Here is a 22,272-nt window from a genome sequence, read left to right on the forward strand (position 1 = left end):
TTGTATATTGATTTTGTATCCTGCAACTCTACTAAATTCATTTATTACTTCTAATAGTTTTTCATGCAGTCTTTAGGGTTTTCTATATATAATAGCATGTCATCTGCAAATAGAGACAATTTTACTCCTTCCATTCCAATTCAGATGCCTTTTCTTTCTTTTTCCTGCCTAACTGTTCTGGCTAGGACTTCCAGCACTATTTGAATAAAAGTGTTGAGAGGAGGCTTCTTGTCTTGCTCCTGATCTCAGAGGAAAAGCTTTCAGCTTTTCACCACTGAGTAGGATACTAGCTGTGGGCTTTGTCATATATGGCCTCTCTTATGTTGAGGTACATTCAGTTACCTTATTTTAAAAATTAGATAAAATGACCTATACATTCTAGATGTGCCTGGCACAGAAGCCATTAAAAAAAGTAGTAGCTCTTCAATAAATATTAATATAAATAAACAGCTACAACATTTCACACAACTATGCTAAGTGAATTTCTCTGCATCAAGCACCTACTGTTTTATTTGGGGGAGCTACAGAGGGAAAGTGGCATATAGAATTTTTTCCTTCAGATAAATTTCAGAAAGAGACCTACCAGGTCAAAGGATAGGAACAGAAACATGTTTCTGACTCTTGGTATTTACTACCAAACTGGCATATAAATGCATTACTATCACCAGATTTCTCTCCTATGCCCTCTCTAGCATTAGGCATTAAAATTTTAAAAAACTTTTATGTGTTTAAAAAAATAACTTTCTGCTGTTTTATTTACATGTGATGACTATCAAGATTGGCTTAATAATGTTTTATTTTTCTATAACCCCCATTCTCTTCTGAAATTCACTGCCCCCATAGACAATTTTTTAAAAATCAAAAACATAAAAAGTCATTTATCTATTCTATTTATTGAACAATTATTATGTTCGAGGTTTTATAGATACATGGATTAATTAATAAGTCAGTTACTTTGCTTAAGTAGTTCACAATATACTCGGGGATAACCCAAAATTACAACAACAATAACAGCTAACATGTATTGAGTATTATATATCTGATATACATTTGGTGACTTCTTACAACATAACTTTTGAGGCAGGTACTATACTATACTGAGGAAACTGAAGCACAAGGAGATTAAAAAACATGTTCACAGAAAGTGGCAAAGCTACAATTTGCAAACAGGCAGTCTGATTTCAGAGCCTGGGCTTTTAATCAGTACACTATACTACTACAAACTAACACGTGCTGAAAATCTATCATTCATTAAGTCATCCATTCATTGACTCGTAAATGTGTTCAAATATTTACTGTAGGGCTTCCCTGGTGCCGCAGTGGTTGAGAGTCCGCTTGCCGATGCAGGGGACGCGGGTTCGTGCCCCGGTCTGCGAAGATCCCACATGCCGCGAAGCGGCTGGGCCTGTGAGCCATGGCCGCTGAGCCTGCGCGTCCGGAGCCTGTGCTCCGCAACGGGAGAGGCCACAACAGTGAGAGGCCCGCGTATCACAAAAAACAAACAAACAAGCAAACAAAAACCACAAATATTTACTGTATCCTAAGTGCGAAACATTGTTCAAGTGAATAATTTTAATAATAACAATAAAGACCTGGTCCTCATGAAGGTTTTATAGGGGTGTGGGGCAGATTATATTGTATTTCTTTTTTGCCAATTAGGTAGTAATAACTGTTATAAAACAATAAGATAGGTTAGGGTTTCCCTGGTGGCGCAGTGGTTAAGAATCCACCTGCCAATGCAGGGGACATGGGTTCGAGCCCTGCTCTGGGAAGATCTACATGCCGCGGAGCAACTAAGCCTGTGCACCACAACTACTGAGCCTGCGCTCTAGAGCCCGCAAGCCACAACTACTGAAGCCCGTGCACCTAGAGCCCGTGCTCTTCAACAAGAGAAGCCACCCAATGAGAAGACGGGCACCGTAATGAAGAGTAGCCCCCACTCGCCGCTTAGCCCACGCACAGCAACAAAGACCCAATGCAGCCAAAAATAAAAATAAATAAATAAATTTATTTTAAAAAAATAAGATAGGTTACGGGGATAGAAAATGTGTGTGTGGGGGGAGAGGTAGTTAGCCATATTAGATAGGTTTGTCAAAGAAGACCTCTTTGAAAAGGTGACAAGTAGGCATAAAACAGAAGTGAAAGAAAAAGTCATGTAGACAGCTGAAAGAGCATTCCAGGCAAGGAAAAATCAAGTATAAAGGAAAAAGCAGAAGTTTGCTTGGTGTTTGATGAACAGCAAGGAGACCACTGTGCCTGGAGCAGAGAGAACGGTAGGAGATGAGGTCAGAAAGATGCTGGGAGATCAGATCTTATAGGATTTGCAAGCCATGATGAGGTCTTTGGATTTTATTCTGAGACATGAGAAACCAACAAAGGGTTCTGAATCAAGAAGCATTATGATCTGACAAACTTTTTTTAAACAATCACTCTAGCTGCTGTATGAAAAATTATATGTAAAAGTACAAGCAGGGAGACCAGTTAGTAGGCTAGTCGACTTTCCACGCAAAAGATAATGTTGGCTAGGGCAGGGGTGGTAGCAGCTATGGGAATGAGGTCACTGTGGAAAATATTTAGATGGTAGACCCAACGGGAACTGCTAATGGATTAGGTGTGGGGTATGAGAGAAAAGAGCTCTCAAAGCTTTTTGGTCTAAGCAACTAAAAGAATTGGAAATGCACTTACTGAGACAGGAAAGACTCAGGAATAATAGAAAGCTTTGAGAAGAAATCAAGAGGATTTTTAGGACATGTTAACGTCAAGGTTTCTGTACAAGTAGGCATCTAGTAGGCAGTTAGATGGGTGTGGAGTTCAAGGGAGAGGTCCAAGCTGGAAATGTAGCTATGAGTGCCCTTGGCATATTAGTGATATTTGAAACCACTGGACCAGAGGAGATCACCCTGACTGTGGCAGGATACAGAAGAATACTAATAAGCTCTGGGAAACTCCCAATGTTTAGAGATTGGGGAGATGAAGATGAAACAGCAAGGAAGCAGAAAAGTGATAGCCAATAAGGTTGGAGGAGGATCTGGAGAATGTGGTGGCCAGGAAGCCAAGTGGAAAAGGAATGTCCAGAAGGAAGCAAAGTAATCAAATGAAGTTGAAGAGACAAATAAAATTAAGATTTGGGAACTGACTACTGGGTTTAACAAATTCTTTGTTGACTTTGATAAAAGCAATTTCAGTGAAGTTCTAGGGACAAAAACCTGACTGCAGTAAGTTCAAAAAGAATACCCTGGGGTTCCCTGGTGGCGCAGTGGTTGAGAGTCCGCCTGCCGATGCCGGGAACACGGGTTCGTGCCCCTGTCCGGGAGAATCCCACATGCCGCGGAGCGGCTGGGCCCGTGAGCCATGGCCGCTGAGTCTGCGCGTCTGGAGCCTGTCCTCCACAATGGGAGAGGCCACAACAGTGAGAGGCCCGCATGCCAGGGGGAAAAAAAAAAAAGAATACCCTGAGGGGACTTCCCTGGTGGTCCTGTGGTTAAGACTCCACACTTCCACTGCACGGGATGGGGGTTCGATCCCTGGTTGGATGGGGAACTAAGATCCCACATGCCTTGAATCTGATCAAGCTTTTTGGTCCTAGCAGTTTACAGTAAATTTAGAGAAACACGTTAAATTACACCATGAAGATGGAACCAGCAAAATCCAGACTGTGAGAAAGTCTAAAAGGACAAACAATCCATAAATAGTAGGGGGAAAGAGGATAGAAAACTTACAAATTAAGAGGCACTTAAAAGACATATCAATCATTCACAATGTGGGAAACTTATCTGGATCCTGACTCAAAAATGAAATAAATTTTAAAGAGGCAAATTGTTTAAAAAAAAAAAGAATAATATCTGAGACAAGCTGAAATTTGAATACTGACTGAATATTTTATATAAAGGGTTATACTATTATTTTATGCTGTGATAATGGTACTGTGGCTTATTTAAAGAGTCCATAACTTTTTTTTTTTTTGGCTTCGCCTTGCAAGGTTCCCCAACCAGGGATTGAACCCGCTCCCCCTGCAGTGAAAGCATGGAGTCTTAACCACTGGACCACCAGGGAAGTCCCCCATATCTCTTATAGATGTACTTAGTAGATATTTATAAATAAAATATTATTATGTCTAGAATATGCTTCAAAAAATACAGGGGAGGGGAAAGTAGAACGGACATGACTGGACATGGGCGATGGGTACATGGGAGTTTATTATACAGTTCTGCATATACATCCTCAATTTTCTATAATAAAATGTCTTAAAAATTAGGAAGAAAGGAATGTCATTTCCTTTGCATACTGAATCTCTTTACTATACCATTATACAGATAAGGAAACTAAGATTAAGGAAGATTAAAAGCACTGCCCAAAGTCACAATTAATTTTTAATAGACTTTATTTTTTAGAGCAGTTGTGGGTTCACAGCAAAACTGAGCAGAAGGTAGAGATTGCCCATATGCCTCCTGCCCCCACATATGCACAGCCTCCCCGAATATCAACATCCCCACACCAGAGTGGTACATTTGTTACAATCGATGAACCTACAACGACACATCGTTACCATGTTAATTTGAGAGCCAGGATTTGTTTCCAAAACCCATGCTTTCTACACTATATTACACTGACGATTTTTTTCTCCATTATTGTTATTTTCCCTCATGCTTTTTATACAAACTGGTAAAAACCAAAATTCTGTTTCATGAATAAGCAATGTAACAGAACTCTACTGTAACTGACCATAAAATCATCAAATTTAAGTATACAAAATATTTTAATGTAAATTACTGGAAGAAATAATTCTGTCAATACAACAAATTATACTTCCAGAGAGGCATATTTTAGTTATTTAACAAATACATATATTGCCCAATAGAGTTGAAAATGTAATTACACAGAAATAAAAAGCACTATCTGGCATTTCTACTTCAAACTTTTCTTTTAGTAGCTACAGCAAGTACTGGCTAATAACAACTAACCATGTTAAACTTCAAACAAAAAACCATACATTTTCAAAGCATATGTGCGTGTTGTTCACTGACCTAACAATCTAACATGTACTAGTGAGTCCAAAGCTAAATTACAGTCTATAGTAAATGTGATTGATGAAAATAAGCAATGAATAAATAAGAATCAACTACAGCACTACTACAGCCTATTACCAAATTGTGGATTTTCACTGGGAACTTTTGCTTTGATATTCATGGGATACCTCGTTTCAACCATTCTACTTCTAGGAATTTATCCTAAAGCAATCACTGGATCACTATACAAAGATGTATATATTAGGATAATTACCAAAGTTTTAGTTATAATTTTATAAAAAACTGGAAAGAAATCTAATCCACCATCAATGACACTAATTAATAATATAAAATTAAATGCGGGAATTCCCTGGTAGTCCAGTGGTTAGAACTTTGTGCTTTCACTGCCAAGGGCCTGGGTTCAATCCCTGCTCTGAGAACTAAGATCCCACAAGCCATGCAGTGCAGCAAAAAAATAAATAAATAAAATAAAAAATTTAAATGCTATGTACTCAGTAAAAATTATTATGTTGCTATATTGCTACATAGATATAAGTAATGATAAAGAAAAATATCCATGATACAATATTGAGTAGAAAAAGCAGGTTAAAAACTATATGATGACAGATGGATGGACGTTTGAGAAGATATACAAGAAAAACTTGCAATGGTTTTATCTGGAGAATGGGATCATATTATTGTCATTTCTATTTTAGACTTTCCTATACTGTTTGCTTTTTTAAAAATAATAAACATGCATTTTTACAAGCAGGAAAAAATTTTTATTTTTGTTTTGAAAAAATAAATGTGTTGACCTCAAAATTTGACATAATTAAATGCCTCTGTTTACTAGTTAACTCCACAAGGCTAACTAGTAAACATCAGCATGAGATTTCAGTAACTTCTTATCTACTAAGTCTACGTATTCATTCAGTGAACCTGTACAAACACAATGCACTTATATCAGATTACATTTATTATATTCACTGTAGCTAAATAATCACTCTAGAACATTCAGACTGTTGGGGGCTAAATCTCTCAGATGCACTATGGGGAACCATTATTTCAAAGCCATTTTTCCCCCTGGAAAACAAGTAGCCCACGCACTATGGAAATGCTTTGAGATTTATTTTATAATTAAAGTTTGGGTAGCTTTTGAAAAACTTTGATCACCCAAGCAAAAATTTAGAAAAATTTTGAGTAATTTTAGAGAATGCCACTTTTATGTTAAATACCCAGAGAGCAAGTCCTAATTTAGAAGCTATAAGTTTCTTCAAACAAACAAAAAAAAGGACTTCACTGCTAAGATATAAGCCTATTTTGCAATCTATTCTTCAACCTTTTTTAAAATTCAGAGATATATTAATGAACTTATGTTGTAAGATTTAGAAATCAGTTAAAATATCAAATATTGGTAATGACTCAAAAATTGTATTATGTAAGCCTACAAAAATGAAGAATATAAAAATATCCCATGACTATATCCTACAGATATCTTCTGATTTCTCAAGAACCTGAGAATTTAGAAACAACAGAGGAATAACTGGCTGATTTAAAACAAGAATTCTTACAGATTATTTCATTAAACTAACATTCCAGACTAATGTACATAATTTATTGCAACCAAACCACAGAGAGCCCACATTTAAGATATAAGAGAAAGCATCAGTTGTGTAACAAGATTTTGCTAAATCTCAGTAGTCTTTTTTTTTTTTTTAAAGCAATGGGTAGCCAAAGAAAATCATTAATATTAAAAACACAGATAATGGCAGAAAACTATAGAAACTCCAAATACAGAAAGGCTGTTCATGTATCCTAACAGCATAACCACTATGGTTGAAAAACCACACAATATTCTTTCTCACATCTGTTTTGTTAATGAGCCAAGAATGAGGGTCTATTGAGTATCCTAGACAACTGAATTAGAAGCAGGAATGTCTGGTGAATGCTGTTCATCACAACAAACCGAGACTAAACAGGTTTGGAAAGAATACTATTCTTAAATAAATTATCTTTTTAGCTTTACCTTCCTGAAAAGATCACTTGCCTTTTCCTCCCATCCATTAAAACAAAAGAAAACCAAACCACACATAAATTACTTAAGATCCTAGTTTTAAGTATTATAAGAGGAAAAAAATTTTTTAGATTAACGAAATATAATATTTAATTCATCTTTCAGGTAGACCCTCAATTATTTTAAGACTATGGAAACCAGTGTGAAAAAAGATGGTTGTGATATAAAGCAATGTAGTATTCAATTAGAATCTAACAGTTTATGACAATTTGGCAAGAATTCTATCTCGAGCCAGGGTTTTTCCATATACAACATAGAACTTTTCCTGGAAATGTCCCCTTTACAGGGCCTCTGGCCTCTTTGCATACTTTCAGACCAGGCCTACAGAACCAAACAAATGCAATGTTCCCACTGGAGAATATAAATTAATTCTAAATTATCAACCTATTACATAAAATTCTCTGAAAGAGCAAACGTAGCACTTAGAAACTGTTTCATTCATTTTAACCACTTTCCTAAATAACTTCATTAAAAAAATTTTTTTTAATTAATACATTTATTAGCTTGGAAATTGGTTTAAAACTTTAAAGAGTGGTTATATCAGGGTGATGAAATCAAGGATAAGTTTTTAAAGTCTTCATCATGTTAATCGAATTATGTTTAAGGGTTTCATAGATGTTCTTTTTCCCGCTTTACTTTCAAGTCTTTGTTTAGAAGAAAAACGTTGTTTCTTGCCTCCTTTACAGTTTTCCCTCAGGGCTTTCCATCACTGTCAGAGAAATTAAATTCTAAAACAAAAATCAAAATAATCTTGCACATTTTTATAAGTCCCAATGCCAGTCAACAGCAATAAATACTAGGAAAAAAGTTATAATGGCCACTCCAGAGCAGCACTAGCTAAAAGTTAAGCGACAATAAAGTAGAAAAACCTTTTCCATGTTTATAATTCATGCCCTCTAGACAAAACAGCATTTTATCTTCTTCAAGACAAAAATCTACAAGTGAGAAAATCTATATAACAATAAAAACATTTCCCAAGGGATTAAAGAAATACTAAACTGAAAACCTAATGGCATTACATATTTTAGTACTTTGAATCCACAACTTTTATCCACCTCATTCAAATTGAGCTTCCACACATCCTTTGGAACTTGTTCTCAAATAACTTTTCTTGATTTTTATTATTAAAGAAACACAGAGTCCTAAAACAACTACATTCAAACAGGAATTCAAGAATATAACTAAGAAACATAGTCTATTCACTTTTGCAAGACTGTGTAAGACATCTACCAAACATGTCAAATCACTTTGCATTATTATTAATTTAAGGTAATAGAAAATGTTTTTCTTCCATTGGTAGGTAAGTACAATTCCTTCTGCCCTTAACAGTAGTCTGACTTTACCTAAAAATACAGACTAGAATAGTACAGTCCTAAAAAATAGCTACTCAGGAGAACTGATATCTTAATGAACGTTTCTGCTTCTTTTATTCCCACTTTATTTGGAATGAAAATATATATACTCTTAGTCCAGCTGTAATTAAAGCATAAAAAAATAAGGTTTCATCAGAAGTTCCTCTAACTAAGGAGTCACAGGCACAGATGCTAAACTATTGATTATTATTATTTAAAAACCAATTGTGCCTGCCAGCTTTTTGGTTAAATCAGAGTTAACACAGTACTAAATCACTACATTGTACAGGACATCCTTAAAAGATCACTTAAAATATTACATGCAAAAGGGAAGAATAGACAAATATTAACTTTTAGTGAAGAACGATTTGCCAAGAAACAATTATATAGAATTTGTATCTCTAGTCCTCTAATGTAAATAAATTTAAGTTTTCTATGTATCCACCTAACAATTAGAATTTAAAATATTTTGCCATAAGATGATTCCTGAGAATCTCCACACAAAAGAAAAACTTAGAACAAAATTGGAGAGCCAAGATCCAACACTGACTCAATAGACTATCAGAGAAAATATGCATCTAAAATTTTTTAAACCAAAATATGTATCTGTCAAGTTCTTGATTTTAGACTTAGTTGCACATTTTTCCCAATTATGCTTTCGATTTCACTTGCAGCATAACAATTACACGTCTCAGGAAGAATGAAAATTTTGGTTTTGATGACAATCTTAAGCCAAATTATACTTTATCTTCATCATTAAATTACAATCATGTATAAACTGCACTGAAGAATAAACTTTGTGTTTCACGATGTCCAAGCATATGGCTGACAAATCTAACTATACCTCCTCAGATGGGAGGACAGTTAAACAGGTATATATTTCAGCAACGGCCCATGCAAAAAGAAGTAAAACTTATCTATAGCTCAAGAATTCTTAGGAGCGTTTACTGAATCGTACTTGGTGAGTTGGACCCCTTGGCTAGGCAGTTTGACTTCAGAAGTATTTTCTAAGATGTTGCCCATATATTTGGGAATAATTTCACATGAAAAACCCAAAAAAGAAAAGAACCTTAAAAATTTTTGGAAATATCTTTAAAATTTTAGGATAAGTAGTAAAGTGTTTAACTTTCATGTTTGTTTTCCAGGCTCAACAACAGAACAGTTATGTAAAAATCACGTATAGCTCCCAAATCATCACATTCCCTAAACAGTGTATTAGAAAACTGGAAAACAAAAGCAAGACAGTTTCGGAAACCTACAAATCAATGATAAACAAACGAGAGTCTAAAGCTCTTCACAATCTAGACAAACCTTTCCCTTTTAAAGGAGACATGAAAAAAAAAAAGAGCATGCAAAAGAGACACGGTAAAAATTGATTAGAGAAAATTCCATATAATAAAACTTGTAATAAACCCTTCTCCCCAGCCCACCTCTACAATTCCTAAGGGCTTTTTGCATCTATTTGACAATTATACTCCTTAACGTAGTCAACAAAATCTTTAATATCATTATGTCACTGGTTTCTTTCATATAAGTTTTTCTTATCTCATATTCAGGTGCCTCTCAAATTGGCAAAATGAGATGTGAATTTCAGGGACTTGTGGTACTATTAGTAAGAAGACACCCGCCGCTTAATATTTTCATAATTAAGTTATAAAACTGTGACTGGCTGGATGAAGCATACTTCCAAATTTAACATACCAAATATGATCATTTGGAAAGCAAATCGTTATGTAACACCTACTTTATGTCCTTCAATTAATTACAGACCGTAAAAAGTGCTTTTTCTGTTTTTAAGATAAGTACTGCCCATGATGCAATTTTTTCTCAAGACTGTCATTTTTTCCCAAGGAAAGAAGCAGTTTTCTTAAATTCCAAATTTCCAAGAATATGACAGCCGATTCTCTAGGGAATATAGAATGAAAACATATATATATAGTCAGCAATTTTAAGATCTACCTCCTCACATCAGCAGTGATCCCGGCTGATACGACATTTCCAAGATCCTCAGGAACTATTATATGTACCATGCTGCCACAAACATAGATGAGAACTCGGGGATGGAAGAAATTCCATCTTGCATTTGACGTTGCACTAATACCTGTTTCAAACTTAATTCTCATCTGTTATCTTAATGCATCTTCACAACTACAGAAGGGAGATACATAAGGGAGAAGGTTGGCCACCCAGTGCCTCTACGGGACACACTACCCGATTAAAGAATACACACCCCGTTGTATCTTCAACTGGAGTAACAAAAAAGATGGCAAACCCTTCTAGACTCCGGGGAAAAAAGAGTAATATGGCCTAGGGAACCCCAAACTTCAACCCTTTGAGCAGTCTCTTCCCCGCAGTGTCATCGCCTACTCCGTGGCTCCAGGGAACTGCGGCGGGGCTGCGGGGAGGCGGAGGAAGGGCCGGGCGGGGGACCGAAGGGGGACGGCGCTCACCTCGCGCACCTGGGCCGGGGCGCAGGGAGCGACGATGCTCTGCGGTTACCCGCAACGGACGGACCAGCAGCTCTGACTCACTCACCTGCGGAGCCGATTTCCATTCATGGAGCTGGGGAGAATGCTTCCAGCGAGAAGGGCGCCCGCCACGGAGGGCAAGGAGGCGGCGCAGGGGGCGACGCGGCGCGACAGGAACCCTCACTCGGCCCCGAGGCGGGGTGGTGACGGCTTCTCCTCAGCAACCGCACTCCGAAAGCTCTCGTCAGGAAGAGCGGCCGTCGGGAGGCAGCGCGCAACTAGGAGAGAGGAAGAAGCGTGAGGCGAGAAGAGACGGGCTCCGTGCGGAACTTGCGTCGCCCGCGGCCGCCTACGATCCCAGTGCCCCTCCACGACTGCGGCGCCGCCGCCGACCTCCCCGGGGGCCGCCCCCGGAAGCCTGCTGGCGTCAGTTCCGCTGCCCGGGCTCTCGCCCGACATCCAAGCCTCGCCTCTCCGCCCTAACCGTGCGGACGCGACGTCTGTGCGGGCGCGGCCGGCGCGGAGGACGCAGGGGAGGTGTCGCGGAGCGGGCGCCGAGCCTGGGCGGGGCCTGGGGCGAGCGCGATGGGGTGCGGCCAACGGCCGCGAGCTGGGCGGGGCCTGCCCTCCCGCGGCCCTCCGCCCGGCCCTCCGCCCGGCCGTGCCTGCTGGAGACAACCCCGAGGGGCTGGACTCCTCCCGCCACCTTGGTGCGGGACAGTGCCTGCCCGAGGCGAGGTCGCGGAGGGCGGCAAAGCTAACCTGGACAGGAGCCTTCGTGAAGCGTGGCTGGTCTGAGGTGCAGGACCAAGACCTGCAGCTGTGAAGGCCCTGGGCCAATCTTGTCCTGGGGAGAGGCCCCCTTCTTCTCGAGGCCCTCCCGCCACGCCCAGTTGGGACCGACCCACGCACCTCCTCCTCTGCAGGCGGTCAAGTGACCACCAGCAGTTAGTTGATCAAGCCTGTAGAGTTGCTTTGAGGACCATGTTTTTTTTGGGGGGGGGGGGAATGTACAATATAACTTGGGGAAAGATTATGAAACAGGACTTGACACAAACATCAGTTCTTATAATTTCCATGTTAAAAACTCTTTAATAACGCCTGGTCACACCAGGACCCAAACTCCATCGCGGGGCCAGCTGTAGGCATAACGGGGCCCCTGCCTTTCCCCTCAAGCGAGACTCTTCCTCATCATGCGACAGCTATACTGGTCGGCCTCCCCTAACGGGGAAAGCGCTTTTCTATTAGACCTGGAGCCTCTCTGCTTCTGGTTCCCTTGGCCAGGAGCCCTCTCCTTCCTCTTCACACTCACCCCTTCCCCTCCGCCCCCCAACCGCTCTTCACACCTCAACTTAAGACATTTCAGATGCCTTTCCCGGACCTCCGATCTACAGTGAGGTACTCCTGTATACTATTACAGTATCTCCTTAAGAACCCCTCTCCCAATCTGCAATTTTTGTTCACTAGTTTATTGGGTGCCCCCTCCTCCACTAGAATGTAAGCTTTATAAGGTTATTAAGACCAGCACATTAGTATTTGTTGCCTGAAATGTGATACTATTTTATTCAGGTTGAGGAATGATTCATGATTTTTCCCTGTCTCTAAGTATCAGTAATGTTTAGACTTTTAACAATCAAAATACATTATTTTTTTAAAGCTTGGGACAAAGAGGAAAGGGGGGGAAAAATCCTATCTTTAGTTCCCCCCCTGTCACTGTGGGACTTGGATCAGTCACTTGAACCTCTGGGCTTCAGTTTCCTCACAGTTGTTGTGAAGTTAGGGAATGTACATAAAGCACCGAGAAAATCCTCCCTAAATGTTAGTGAGGGCATTTACTATTGTTATCATCTTAAAGCACTTATTAGATGCACCTACAGTAAACACTTAATGGATGGGATTCAAACCCATATCTGACTCCAATTCTGCCTCACTTCTTCCTTCCCATCCTTACCCCTTATACTGAAAATGCCCTCCCCAATTTCAAACTATCAAATGTCACTAGATGAAACACTGTATCTTAAAAGTTATTTTCAATCTTTGACTCTACACAATCCAAGTCCTTAGCAGCATTCAACAGGGGTAAATAGAGTCTTTCACCCCTCAACCCCCTCAACTGGTTCCCTAAATGACTGCAAGCTTCTTGTTGACATGGATTTGTTGACATGGATTTAACAGGATTGGGACCTTCTAATTCAGCCCAATTTAATAAATGTCAATGATCCCTTCCCATCTACCTCTGCTATCCATGGACCCCACCTGTGAGCCCATTATGAAAGGCTCACGAATTGTAATATCACGAAGTAGGAAGGCAAAAAAGTTTGAATGATTCTGCCCAAAGCCAAGCTGTATGAGGCTCTCCCCTGACAACATGCACATCCTAGTTTTGGATAACCTCATTCCCAAATGAGTCTGCTCTTAAGGGTATGGTGCAGGGTCTTTGTGTATCTTAACTGTCATAGCCCCAGTGCCTAGAACAGTGCCTGTGCCTCGTACATAGCAGCATCCCATAAATATCTGTGGGGCAGGTGGATGGACCAATAAATAAGTGGGCTTCAAGAATGGCAACTCTGCCTTCATCCCTTGTGGTACTGGTTGCTCTCAGAAGGGAGAACTGTAAAATAGTACAGAAATCTTGGGGGCAAAGAAATCAGTGCCCTCTGAAAGTTGCATTCCAAGCTTCCTGTGCTAGAAAAACATCACTGGATGAGGAAAACAACTGGATAGAACCCTTTCCTCTTGCATGGGCTGAAGTTAGCCGACTTGACACTTTGAAATCTCTTCTCCGAGACAAGCAATTTTTACACGGCGGAAAGGAAGCTACTTTGTACTGCAGCAGAACACAATATAAAACATACTGGCTTTAGGGACAGTCAGAGCTGACACTGAAGGCCCTCTGCTACTATCTGTGATTCTAGGAAAGACACTCTCTCTGAACATCACATTCCTCATCTGTAAAAACCAGAGTAGCTAGGTAGAGCAGACACTGCTTGATGCCTACCCAAGAGCCTTTTATCCCTTCTTGCCTAGCAAACATGATTTGTCTTTCTAATCCACATGACTCATAGGATAACTTGTAATTAATCTAAGCCACTCATGATGGATGATCTCATTTGCTTTGCCAATGACAGAATAGTGGGAAGATGACCCATTTCTAGCAAATGAGACGTTAGGCCAGATCTGCTGGGGCTTCCAGGGATTCCCTTTCTTTAAAATGAAACATTGGGAAAAATTAGTCCCTCTTCTGCTAGACTTTGTTCTGTCAGCATTTCCTTCCTGGAATTATAGCAGCCATCTTGGGATCCTGAGGTGAACTAGCATGAGGATAAAACAACACAAAGGATAGCAGAGCAAAAAGATTGCAGGAATCTGTTATGTTGATATTATCATTGAGCCAGTGAATTATCCAACCTTGGAGCCATATGAAATCAGGACTTCTTGTCATGTGATAGTTTCCTTATTTAAGCCAATTTACTTGGGTTTTGCTATTGCAATTGAAGGTAACTGATAAACTACTTCACACGAATGCTATGAAGATACAACCAAATTATAATGGATACTGTACAGAACACCTAGCCAAGTACTTCAAAGTACCCAAAGTCCCTATTCCTTTTCCAGTTCACTTCCATTAACGACCCAAAAACCTGGCTAGGAGCTCCCACTGCCTCTTTTACAAGGCAAGTTCCTTGCCTTCAGAAGGTGGGGAAGGTCCCCAGAAAAGTTCCTCAAAATTTCTCTGTCCCAAAAAGACACTGCCAAGAGGACAGTGGTGAAGCTGCTGCAGTCTAGAATAAGAGGACAGTGTGTTCCTGCAGGGTAAGCCACAGTGGCCTAAAAAAATCTTGATACGGTATCCTGGGAAGGTAGTTGTGGTACTTAAATGGAGAGCTTCTAAATGCACCTCACCTCCAGCAAGTCCACTTTTCCAGCTCCTCAACACTGCTGCTTTAAAAGAGTGCTTCTGTCATGCTCTGTGCACTTTCTAAGCCTGCCAGGTCTCCTTAGCTTACAGCCGAAGGAATAAATATCTTGAAAACTAGGAAGAAAAATGGAGAGCTAATTTCCCAATTCGATGCTTCTTTACATTTATAAGCAGTACAGACAGTAGTCTGAGGATGGCCCAGGCTCAGAACTTGAAAATATTCTTCTTTTTGCACTATAACCCTTTCCTTTAGCCACCAAACCCTAACTGCCATGTGATTCTGGGGTCTATTAAGCCAAGTGATACCCAACAAATACACAGCCTCATTCTACCCTAAAGGCACCTGACAGACAAGAATGTGCTACAGTATATGGTGCCAACTGACAGGGCAGAGGGAAGGCTGCTCAACCAATCCTGAAAAGGGATATCCAGGGGTGCTAGGACAAGCCTTAAATCAAACCTTGAGCTCTAGGACCAGATAAATCAGGCCTTGGGCTCCCACCATATTTTTCTCTTGAGTAGCAACCAACAGCCAAATGCTGAAATCTTTTTAACATCATTCATTTATGGCAATGAAATTTATAACCAAAATGTGGTATAATGATTATCTTCCCATTCGCTCTGCTAAACACTTTCTGCTTCATTAACGGTCAAAAATTTGTCTTGTTTCAACTGGGAAAAATCTCCTCCATGTTCCAGTTTGCTCTTCAAGTCCAACCAACCTCACTACTCCTTGCTGGTGAAAAGGAGCATGGGTCTGGCTGGCTTGCTTCCAAGCAAATCTGGCAGGGTAGCCACAGGTTAGCAATTTGAACACTTGGCCTCCAGAGAAATGCTAGGCCCACTTTTGTACATACTAACTGCCACTGAAATTTCTCACTGGGCCCTGTGCCAGAATCATTCTCTGTGCCATCTTCCCCCAATACACAGAAATAACAATAATCTAGGAGTACCAGGGAGGCATGCTGAACTTACATGCTTGACAACTGCACCAACAGTTTAAGGCACAAAATCATAGAACCTTGAAGCTGGGGTGAGAGTAAGAAAAGGTGATGATAATCTGGTTGTTTCTGCTTACCTGAAGATTCAGGAATACTGAGCCCATCCTGTAGACTCAGTATCACTTCTTAATTCTCCCCTCTGTACTCAAGAACCACAGATTTCTAGCTCATTTCTACTCACAAATATTGACCGCCCCCGCCGATACACGCTATGGCCCTGAGATGATGAAAATGAATAGAATGTAGCTTCTGCTCCTAGAAATTCACAGGCTCTGGGGAAAACAAGTCATGAGAGTAAATAGAGCAAGTTGCTAAGTGCTACTGAGTGCACTGGAACACCACCTATGACACTAGTTAGGAACAAAATTAGGTTTGTTTATTTTATTCTTTTACAAGCATCTCCTGAGGATAGGAGGAAGCTGGAGGTGGAAATGGTGCTGGTGGTTGTGGTGAACAACCTGGAAGTCCCAGTCTTAGCCTCGTTTAAGTTAGGTTTTCCAATGCTCATTTTCAAAAAATACTGGAGAATGACCATATACTTACGAGATCCCAGACAAGATGGGGTGGAAGACAGCAAACTAAGTAGAAAAAAATAACCCTCCCCCTTCACTGCAGTTTTCATGTTGTTAATCTTGTCTTTCCTAAATCTTATTCCACTCTCTTGACTATTCTCCCACCTCATTAAAGCAGTCAAAAACATACAAGGTATCTACGTGTGATCTGTCATCTTAGGTTCTACTTCCTCTCCTCATCTCGTTTCCTACATTCGTACGCTAGGTTTCTCTTGCTCTACTCTTTCTCTAAGCCATCTTGTTCATTCCTATGGTTTTAACTACCATCTATATGATTATGAATTCCATTATCTATAACTACAGTTTTGCAGTCTTCCCTGAGCACCAAAACATAAATGTTTACTGGAAACCTTAACCTTGTTACCCCATGGGAACCTCAAAACTCAGTCTAAACAAGGCTAATTGTCTTTCTTCACAAAATGTACCACCTTCCTTCTATAGTCTCCCTTTCCCCCCAGTCTTGGCTAGAGGAATGTCCCAATATACTCACTTGCTCAAGAAGAGTGAACATTATTAGCCTCTACTCTCTTCCTGCTCCATCATCCATGGAGTCCTATTAATTCTATCTCCCCAAGTGTCTCTCCAATTTGTGCTTTCCTTTCTATCTTCACTGATACAGCCCTAGAGCCTTGTTCCAGTCCTCATAATCTCTCTAAATGGTACCAGAGAACCATCTGGCTACTGATGTCCACCACCAAACTTTTTAAACTCCTTAAAGAGAGAAACACTGTTTTCCTCATTTTTGAATTGTGCCTGCTTACTCCCCTCATAATACTTCTAGACACAGTGCTTTGCATGTTTGCTGAATGAAGAATAAATGGAGGCCCTGTGAAGTGATTACATACAATCTGCAGTTTCAACACTCCGGAATTTGTTTTACCCACTTTACTCCTTTAGAAAGTGATGGTTCTGCTCTTCTAACAATCTGTTATTCTAACGTAAAATCTATCAGAGATTATAATTAATCCCAACAGTTTGCTTTGCTAAGAAAAAAAAAGAGAGAGAGACCGCACTTTAGAAATAGAAGCCACTGTTGTCTTTATAAAACACAGAATTGTGCTGCTGCTGTTGCTTGCTTCAGAAGAAACTGTACATTACAGCTGCTGGGATAATTTTACAATGGACTGGACAAGGTACAGCTCAAAGCAGGACACAAACACAAGTCTCAAAGGGAAACAAATGCAAACAAGTACACAGCTGTGGGGCTCCAGGGACATTTCCCCACCCATGCTGGACTTGAGAGGGATAAAAAGTTTAGAAACTAAAGTGAAACCCAGAGTAGACACACATGCCCACCAGATGGCTGCTAAGTGCAACATCACACACCAATCAGGTTGGACTGTGTGCACAGGAAAGTCATTTCATTTTTCCTTATTGCTACTACACCAGGGGGGTCAGTGCATTCGACATATTGTCTTTACTTGCACAATCCTTGGAGGGTTTCCTATTTTCCTTTTTAAAGAAGGAAATCTGCCTTCCCCACCTTATTGTTTTTTTGCTTTGTTTTCTTTTGTTTTGAGCCCATAACCTCCACTACCTTTCTTGGGCTCCCAAACAGCAGCCAGAGGTTCTAAGTCAGTAGGAGTAGAGTAAGGGGAGAGCACCAACCTAGCCTCTCTCCCTGTCCAGGGAGAAGGCAAGTCCTAATAAATGGGCAAAAAGAGAAAACCAGAGAATCCCTTCTCCCCAGTCTGCTTAGAAGGCCAAAGAGGAAAGAGTGCCCTGCATAACCCTGCCATGATCAGACTTTAAGAAGGAAGGCATCCCAGCTACCATCCTGGATTGGCCTACGCCCAGCAAATATAAATAAAAATAACTTCCCCCAATGTAATTTCCAAAACTGCATTTTAGTTAGAGATGTCTCTCTACCCTGAAGGGGAAGGAACTTTCATCCTTCTTTGTTACACGTGACGCCAGGTCTAAAACACTGTCCCACCAGCCTTGCAGATACCCTATGGGCCAGCTAAGAAGTCACAGTGTCCCCCTGGCTGCCCATCTTGCTGGCCTCATTTACAGAATTCTGGACAAGAAAACTATCCAAGAACATCATTGCTGAGCCAAAGAGGAGGCTGCAGTGGAGCTACTGAGTAGGTGGGAGCTTCTTAGGGAGGTTTCACACTGTTAGGTACCTTCTTCAGCATTAATCTAAGCCTAAGTTTCCCACAACAACAGCCTTAGGCTTATCCCCAGCGGCCAGCAGTAGCACCTCAGCCCCAGTGAGTTAGGCTGGACTGGAAAAGTGATCAATGAGCAGCGCTCTCCTTTCCCAGATTTTAGCCAAATTCTCTCCATTCTCTTCTCATCCCTCTCTTCTTCCCCCATGTCTATCCCCTAACCCTTCAACGCTGGATAACCAAGTAGGTCAACCCTAGGACATCCTCAGAAAAGGGAGGTCCCAGGTAGAGAGAAATGAAACCAGATCTAGAAAAAGCAATGAGAGAAACCAACTCCAAAGAGTGGACAGGTGTGGAAGTTGCCAGAAGCCCTCCTGATTTCATGCCAGTTGGGCAGGCCTTCTGCTATGCCCTCACGTAAGTTTGGGGGCAGTCCAGCCCAGTGAGGACATCACTGGGCTTGGGAAGAAGATTCTCGGTCTTCTGCAGCCGAGGAGCTAAGCCTGACCTTGTCAGCGAACAGTGCGATCATTTTAGCCATGCAGAGAATTCATCATCACAAAGGCAGACAGGCAGGGAGGCCAGCAAGCAAGCTGAGTGAACAGAAAATAAAATAAAAGGAGGCCAGGGAAAGAGAGAAGAGGAAAAGGAAGGTAAAAGAGTGGAACAAAGGGAGCAGGAGACTTCTCTAAGAGGATGAGGCTGGGGTCTCCCCAGAGCTTCTTCAGAGCCTAAGTAAGAAGCACCACTTGAACGAAATCAAAGAAAGCCAAAGCTTGTTGCCAACACCACTTCTCAATCTGCATGCACCACCTTTCAAACAAGAGTAATCCTCAAGGTCAAGGGTGTTTTTCAAGTTTCAAAGATAAAACGAAATAGAGAAAATCACAGCAAGATGTCATATTCTTGCCACTGCCCAAGCTGTTTCTTTTGCTTTTATTTCTTAAATGGCATGTACAATGCCAAAGGGCTAAAAAATGCATGTCAAGCCTCAGCTCAAAACCCAACTGGACAGAGTGAGGCAAAGAGACAAAAAGGAGAGAACACAAACTTGCTGCTAAGAGTAGGTGGCTGCCACCAGCTCTCAATGGACATTTGCAAAATGCTGGTGAATGACTGGACCCTCCAGGAATACTGCCCTGATCCCAGCCCCAAAACATACCCGAGAAGAGAACACTCAGAGCCCACTGTCCCAAGAGAACTCCCCTCCCCAAAGGGTGACTGCACACAAAATAGACAGTATATGAAGGCGATGGAAGGGCAGATGGAGTGTTGGCATCACTCTCTTTAGGCACTTGTGTAAGGAATGTAGGCTCTCCAGTGAGCTGCCTCCTCCCAGAGCCCTCCATTCTGTTCTTCAGCTGGGCTGTGCCCATGGGGCACCCCACACTGTAGCCAGCAGGAAAGAAGTAAAGGAAGAGTTACTCAACAGCCCTGATGCCTTCTCCATAATCAATGTTTGTGCTACGTTTTGTGAAGTTGCTGAACAAAGTAGCCAACCAGAACAGAACCTGGGATAGACTGTTTTGCATAGCAAATCTGGGTCTGTACAAAGGCTGCTGGGGAGGGGAAATGGTAGCTCTAACTTCATACGCCCATATTCAGACCAGCCTTCCTCTGGCTGGCCTCCAAGCCTGAGCTAGGTCTAAAGTGTCGTGGCTTCATCACCAGATTGGGGCAAGCCCAAGCCCAGGCTCCTCAAAAAGAGGAATTTCCACACTGAAGCTGCAACTCCTCATCCCAAGCAGTGGGACAGGAAAAAATGAACAGTCAAGAAATGAGGAAGCCTTGCTTCAAGGCCAACAGGCCCCAAGCTAGAACCCCCTACTTTTCCAGTTCTGCAACACAGCCAAACCCCATCTCTACCCAGGAAGACAGGAAAAAATTTTTTGAAAAGCCCATGCCACCCACTCACATGCCCTAGTGGGAAATCAGGAAAAATTCATTTGTGTAAACAGAAGCAAAAGGGAGCAGCAAAATTCCCCAGCCTATCCACAGGACACACTGAAATCTGGGATAAGCCAAAGTGTCAGAGGACAGTCCAGAGGAAGGGAAGATGCACTTGCAGAAAAGAGTGCAGGGCAGTGCAGAAGGGGTGCCTGCAGCAAGAGAAAGATATTATCTGCACAGAGGAGGGTGGAGACTGAGCCCCACCTTGGGGAGATAACCACCCCCTACAGAGCCAGGCCAAAGAACAAGTCAGGTACATAGTTCCTTCTGACGGCTCAATGTTTCTGGGATGTAAACTCATTGGGCATGGGAGGGATTTCCAGATTTTGGCAATAGACTCAAGTTATGGTATAAAAATAACATTTAGTTTTTGCTTTTTTTTTTTTCTTATTTTAGACCTAAGGATCGTTTGTTAAAAGACACCCCAGTTAAAAAATATTGAAACATAAACAGACTTGATCGTCAGGGAAAAAAAAGAAGCCAAGAGTGAGAAATGCTATGAAAGTAACTCCAGACCCAGGCAGGTGGGGAGGAAGCGGGGACAGGAAGAAAGGAGACGTAAGTGGAAAGGCCAGAGGCCAGTCACCTCAGCAGCTCCGAGAGACTTGTCATGTCTGAAAGTGCAAATGTCAATGGATTTTAACCATCTTGAGGTGGCGATCTTTTTAAAAGCTCAATGAATATGGAAGTCAACTCCTTCAAATGCAAAATAGCTGGCGCTCTGGCTGGAGGCTTGTTGGGTTAGGGGTATTTCATCCCCACCTACCTCCTCTCCCACCCCCACCCCGCCCCCACCCCCCCAAAAATAGGTACAAAAGGTTGCAGTTCTGCAGCATTACCGTTACAGGGAAGGCACTGGTTACCCACCAGCAGGCGGAAGGAAGACAGGGTCGTGTCACTTCAGAGCTAAGTGCCATAGTGCCTTAAGTCTTACTAGGGGCTGGATGTCTGTCAGGGAGAAGGTGTAAGGTGGGGTAGAAAAGGTGGAAAAAGAGGAATAAGGGAAAGAGGAGTGGCAGCTGGGGGAGGGGCAACCAAATCATTAGCATTAAAAATCTTCCTACAAGCTGGATTCTCAACCCATTAAAACATCTAGTATCCTAAAATATTGATCTGCATCTGGTTTCGTTTTTCTTCTTAAACAAATCTAGACCTTTTCTGATTAAGGCTCCTAAAAAATCCTTCCCTCCTCCCACCCACTTTTCAAGCCCCTCACTTTCCCATCTAAAGTATCAAACCCAAACCTACCAGCTTTTGTCTGCAGGGCTGCAGGGCCGACCTTACCAAGCTGTCAGGCATGAGTCTTTAGCACTGTGAGTCACATGCGACATCTGTGTGTATGGTGGGCACCGGGGCTGCCTCTCTTGGTCCAGTGGAGTCAGGGCCAGATGTGACAAGATGGGGTGAGGGGTGGAGGGCATGAGGTGAATATCAGAGATTTCTGGCTGGTGGTCTGGCTTACTGGCCCTGTTCCCCACCCTTTCGCCCCCTCTGTAGAGGAAACAAGGCCTTCTGCATTCCTCCCTGCCCCACCTCCCTCCTCCCTGCTTCCTCTGGATTTGGGCGGCACAGCTCTTGGGGCTTGGAAAGCTTTCTTCTATCCAGTGAGGTAACAGCGTTCTGCCTTCAAGCGAAGTACATGGTGCGCAGAGTATCCTGGTGAACCTGCACGGCTTTGGCCAGGGCCTGGGGGTCCCGCCCATTGCTCTGCCCCGATATGTGGCTCCCCTCTCCACTGAAAAGGAAAAATGAAAGAAGTCCTTCCTGGTGAACTGAGCTGCTAATTCCTTCCCCCACCCCTAGGATGCCAATTCCC

The 22,272-nt window shown here is 41.8% G+C and overlaps 2 protein-coding genes across 5 annotated transcripts in view; both read right to left on the reverse strand.

Moving 5' to 3' along the window:
• AGO3 (argonaute RISC catalytic component 3) overlaps nt 1-11,385 on the reverse strand; it is a 127,738-nt gene extending 116,353 nt beyond the window's left edge. The window contains exon 1 of the mRNA XM_027109112.1: nt 10,968-11,385. Within this exon, the coding sequence (XP_026964913.1) occupies nt 10,968-10,986 (19 nt within the window). The 5' untranslated portion in view covers nt 10,987-11,385. The remainder of the gene's footprint in view (nt 1-10,967) is intronic.
• A 587-nt stretch (nt 11,386-11,972) lies between these two features.
• AGO1 (argonaute RISC component 1) overlaps nt 11,973-22,272 on the reverse strand; it is a 39,630-nt gene continuing 29,330 nt past the window's right edge. For all 4 annotated transcript variants that reach the window (XM_027109121.1, XM_027109120.1, XM_027109122.1 and 1 more), the window contains one exon: nt 11,973-22,191. In XM_027109121.1, the coding sequence (XP_026964922.1) occupies nt 22,083-22,191 (109 nt within the window). In that variant the 3' untranslated portion in view covers nt 11,973-22,082. The remainder of the gene's footprint in view (nt 22,192-22,272) is intronic.

The sequence above is a fragment of the Aethalodelphis obliquidens genome, unplaced genomic scaffold (assembly GCF_003676395.1).
Source record: "Aethalodelphis obliquidens isolate GAN/ISIS:26980383/991018 unplaced genomic scaffold, ASM367639v1 scaffold9, whole genome shotgun sequence".
Lineage (NCBI taxonomy): Eukaryota > Metazoa > Chordata > Mammalia > Artiodactyla > Delphinidae > Aethalodelphis > Aethalodelphis obliquidens.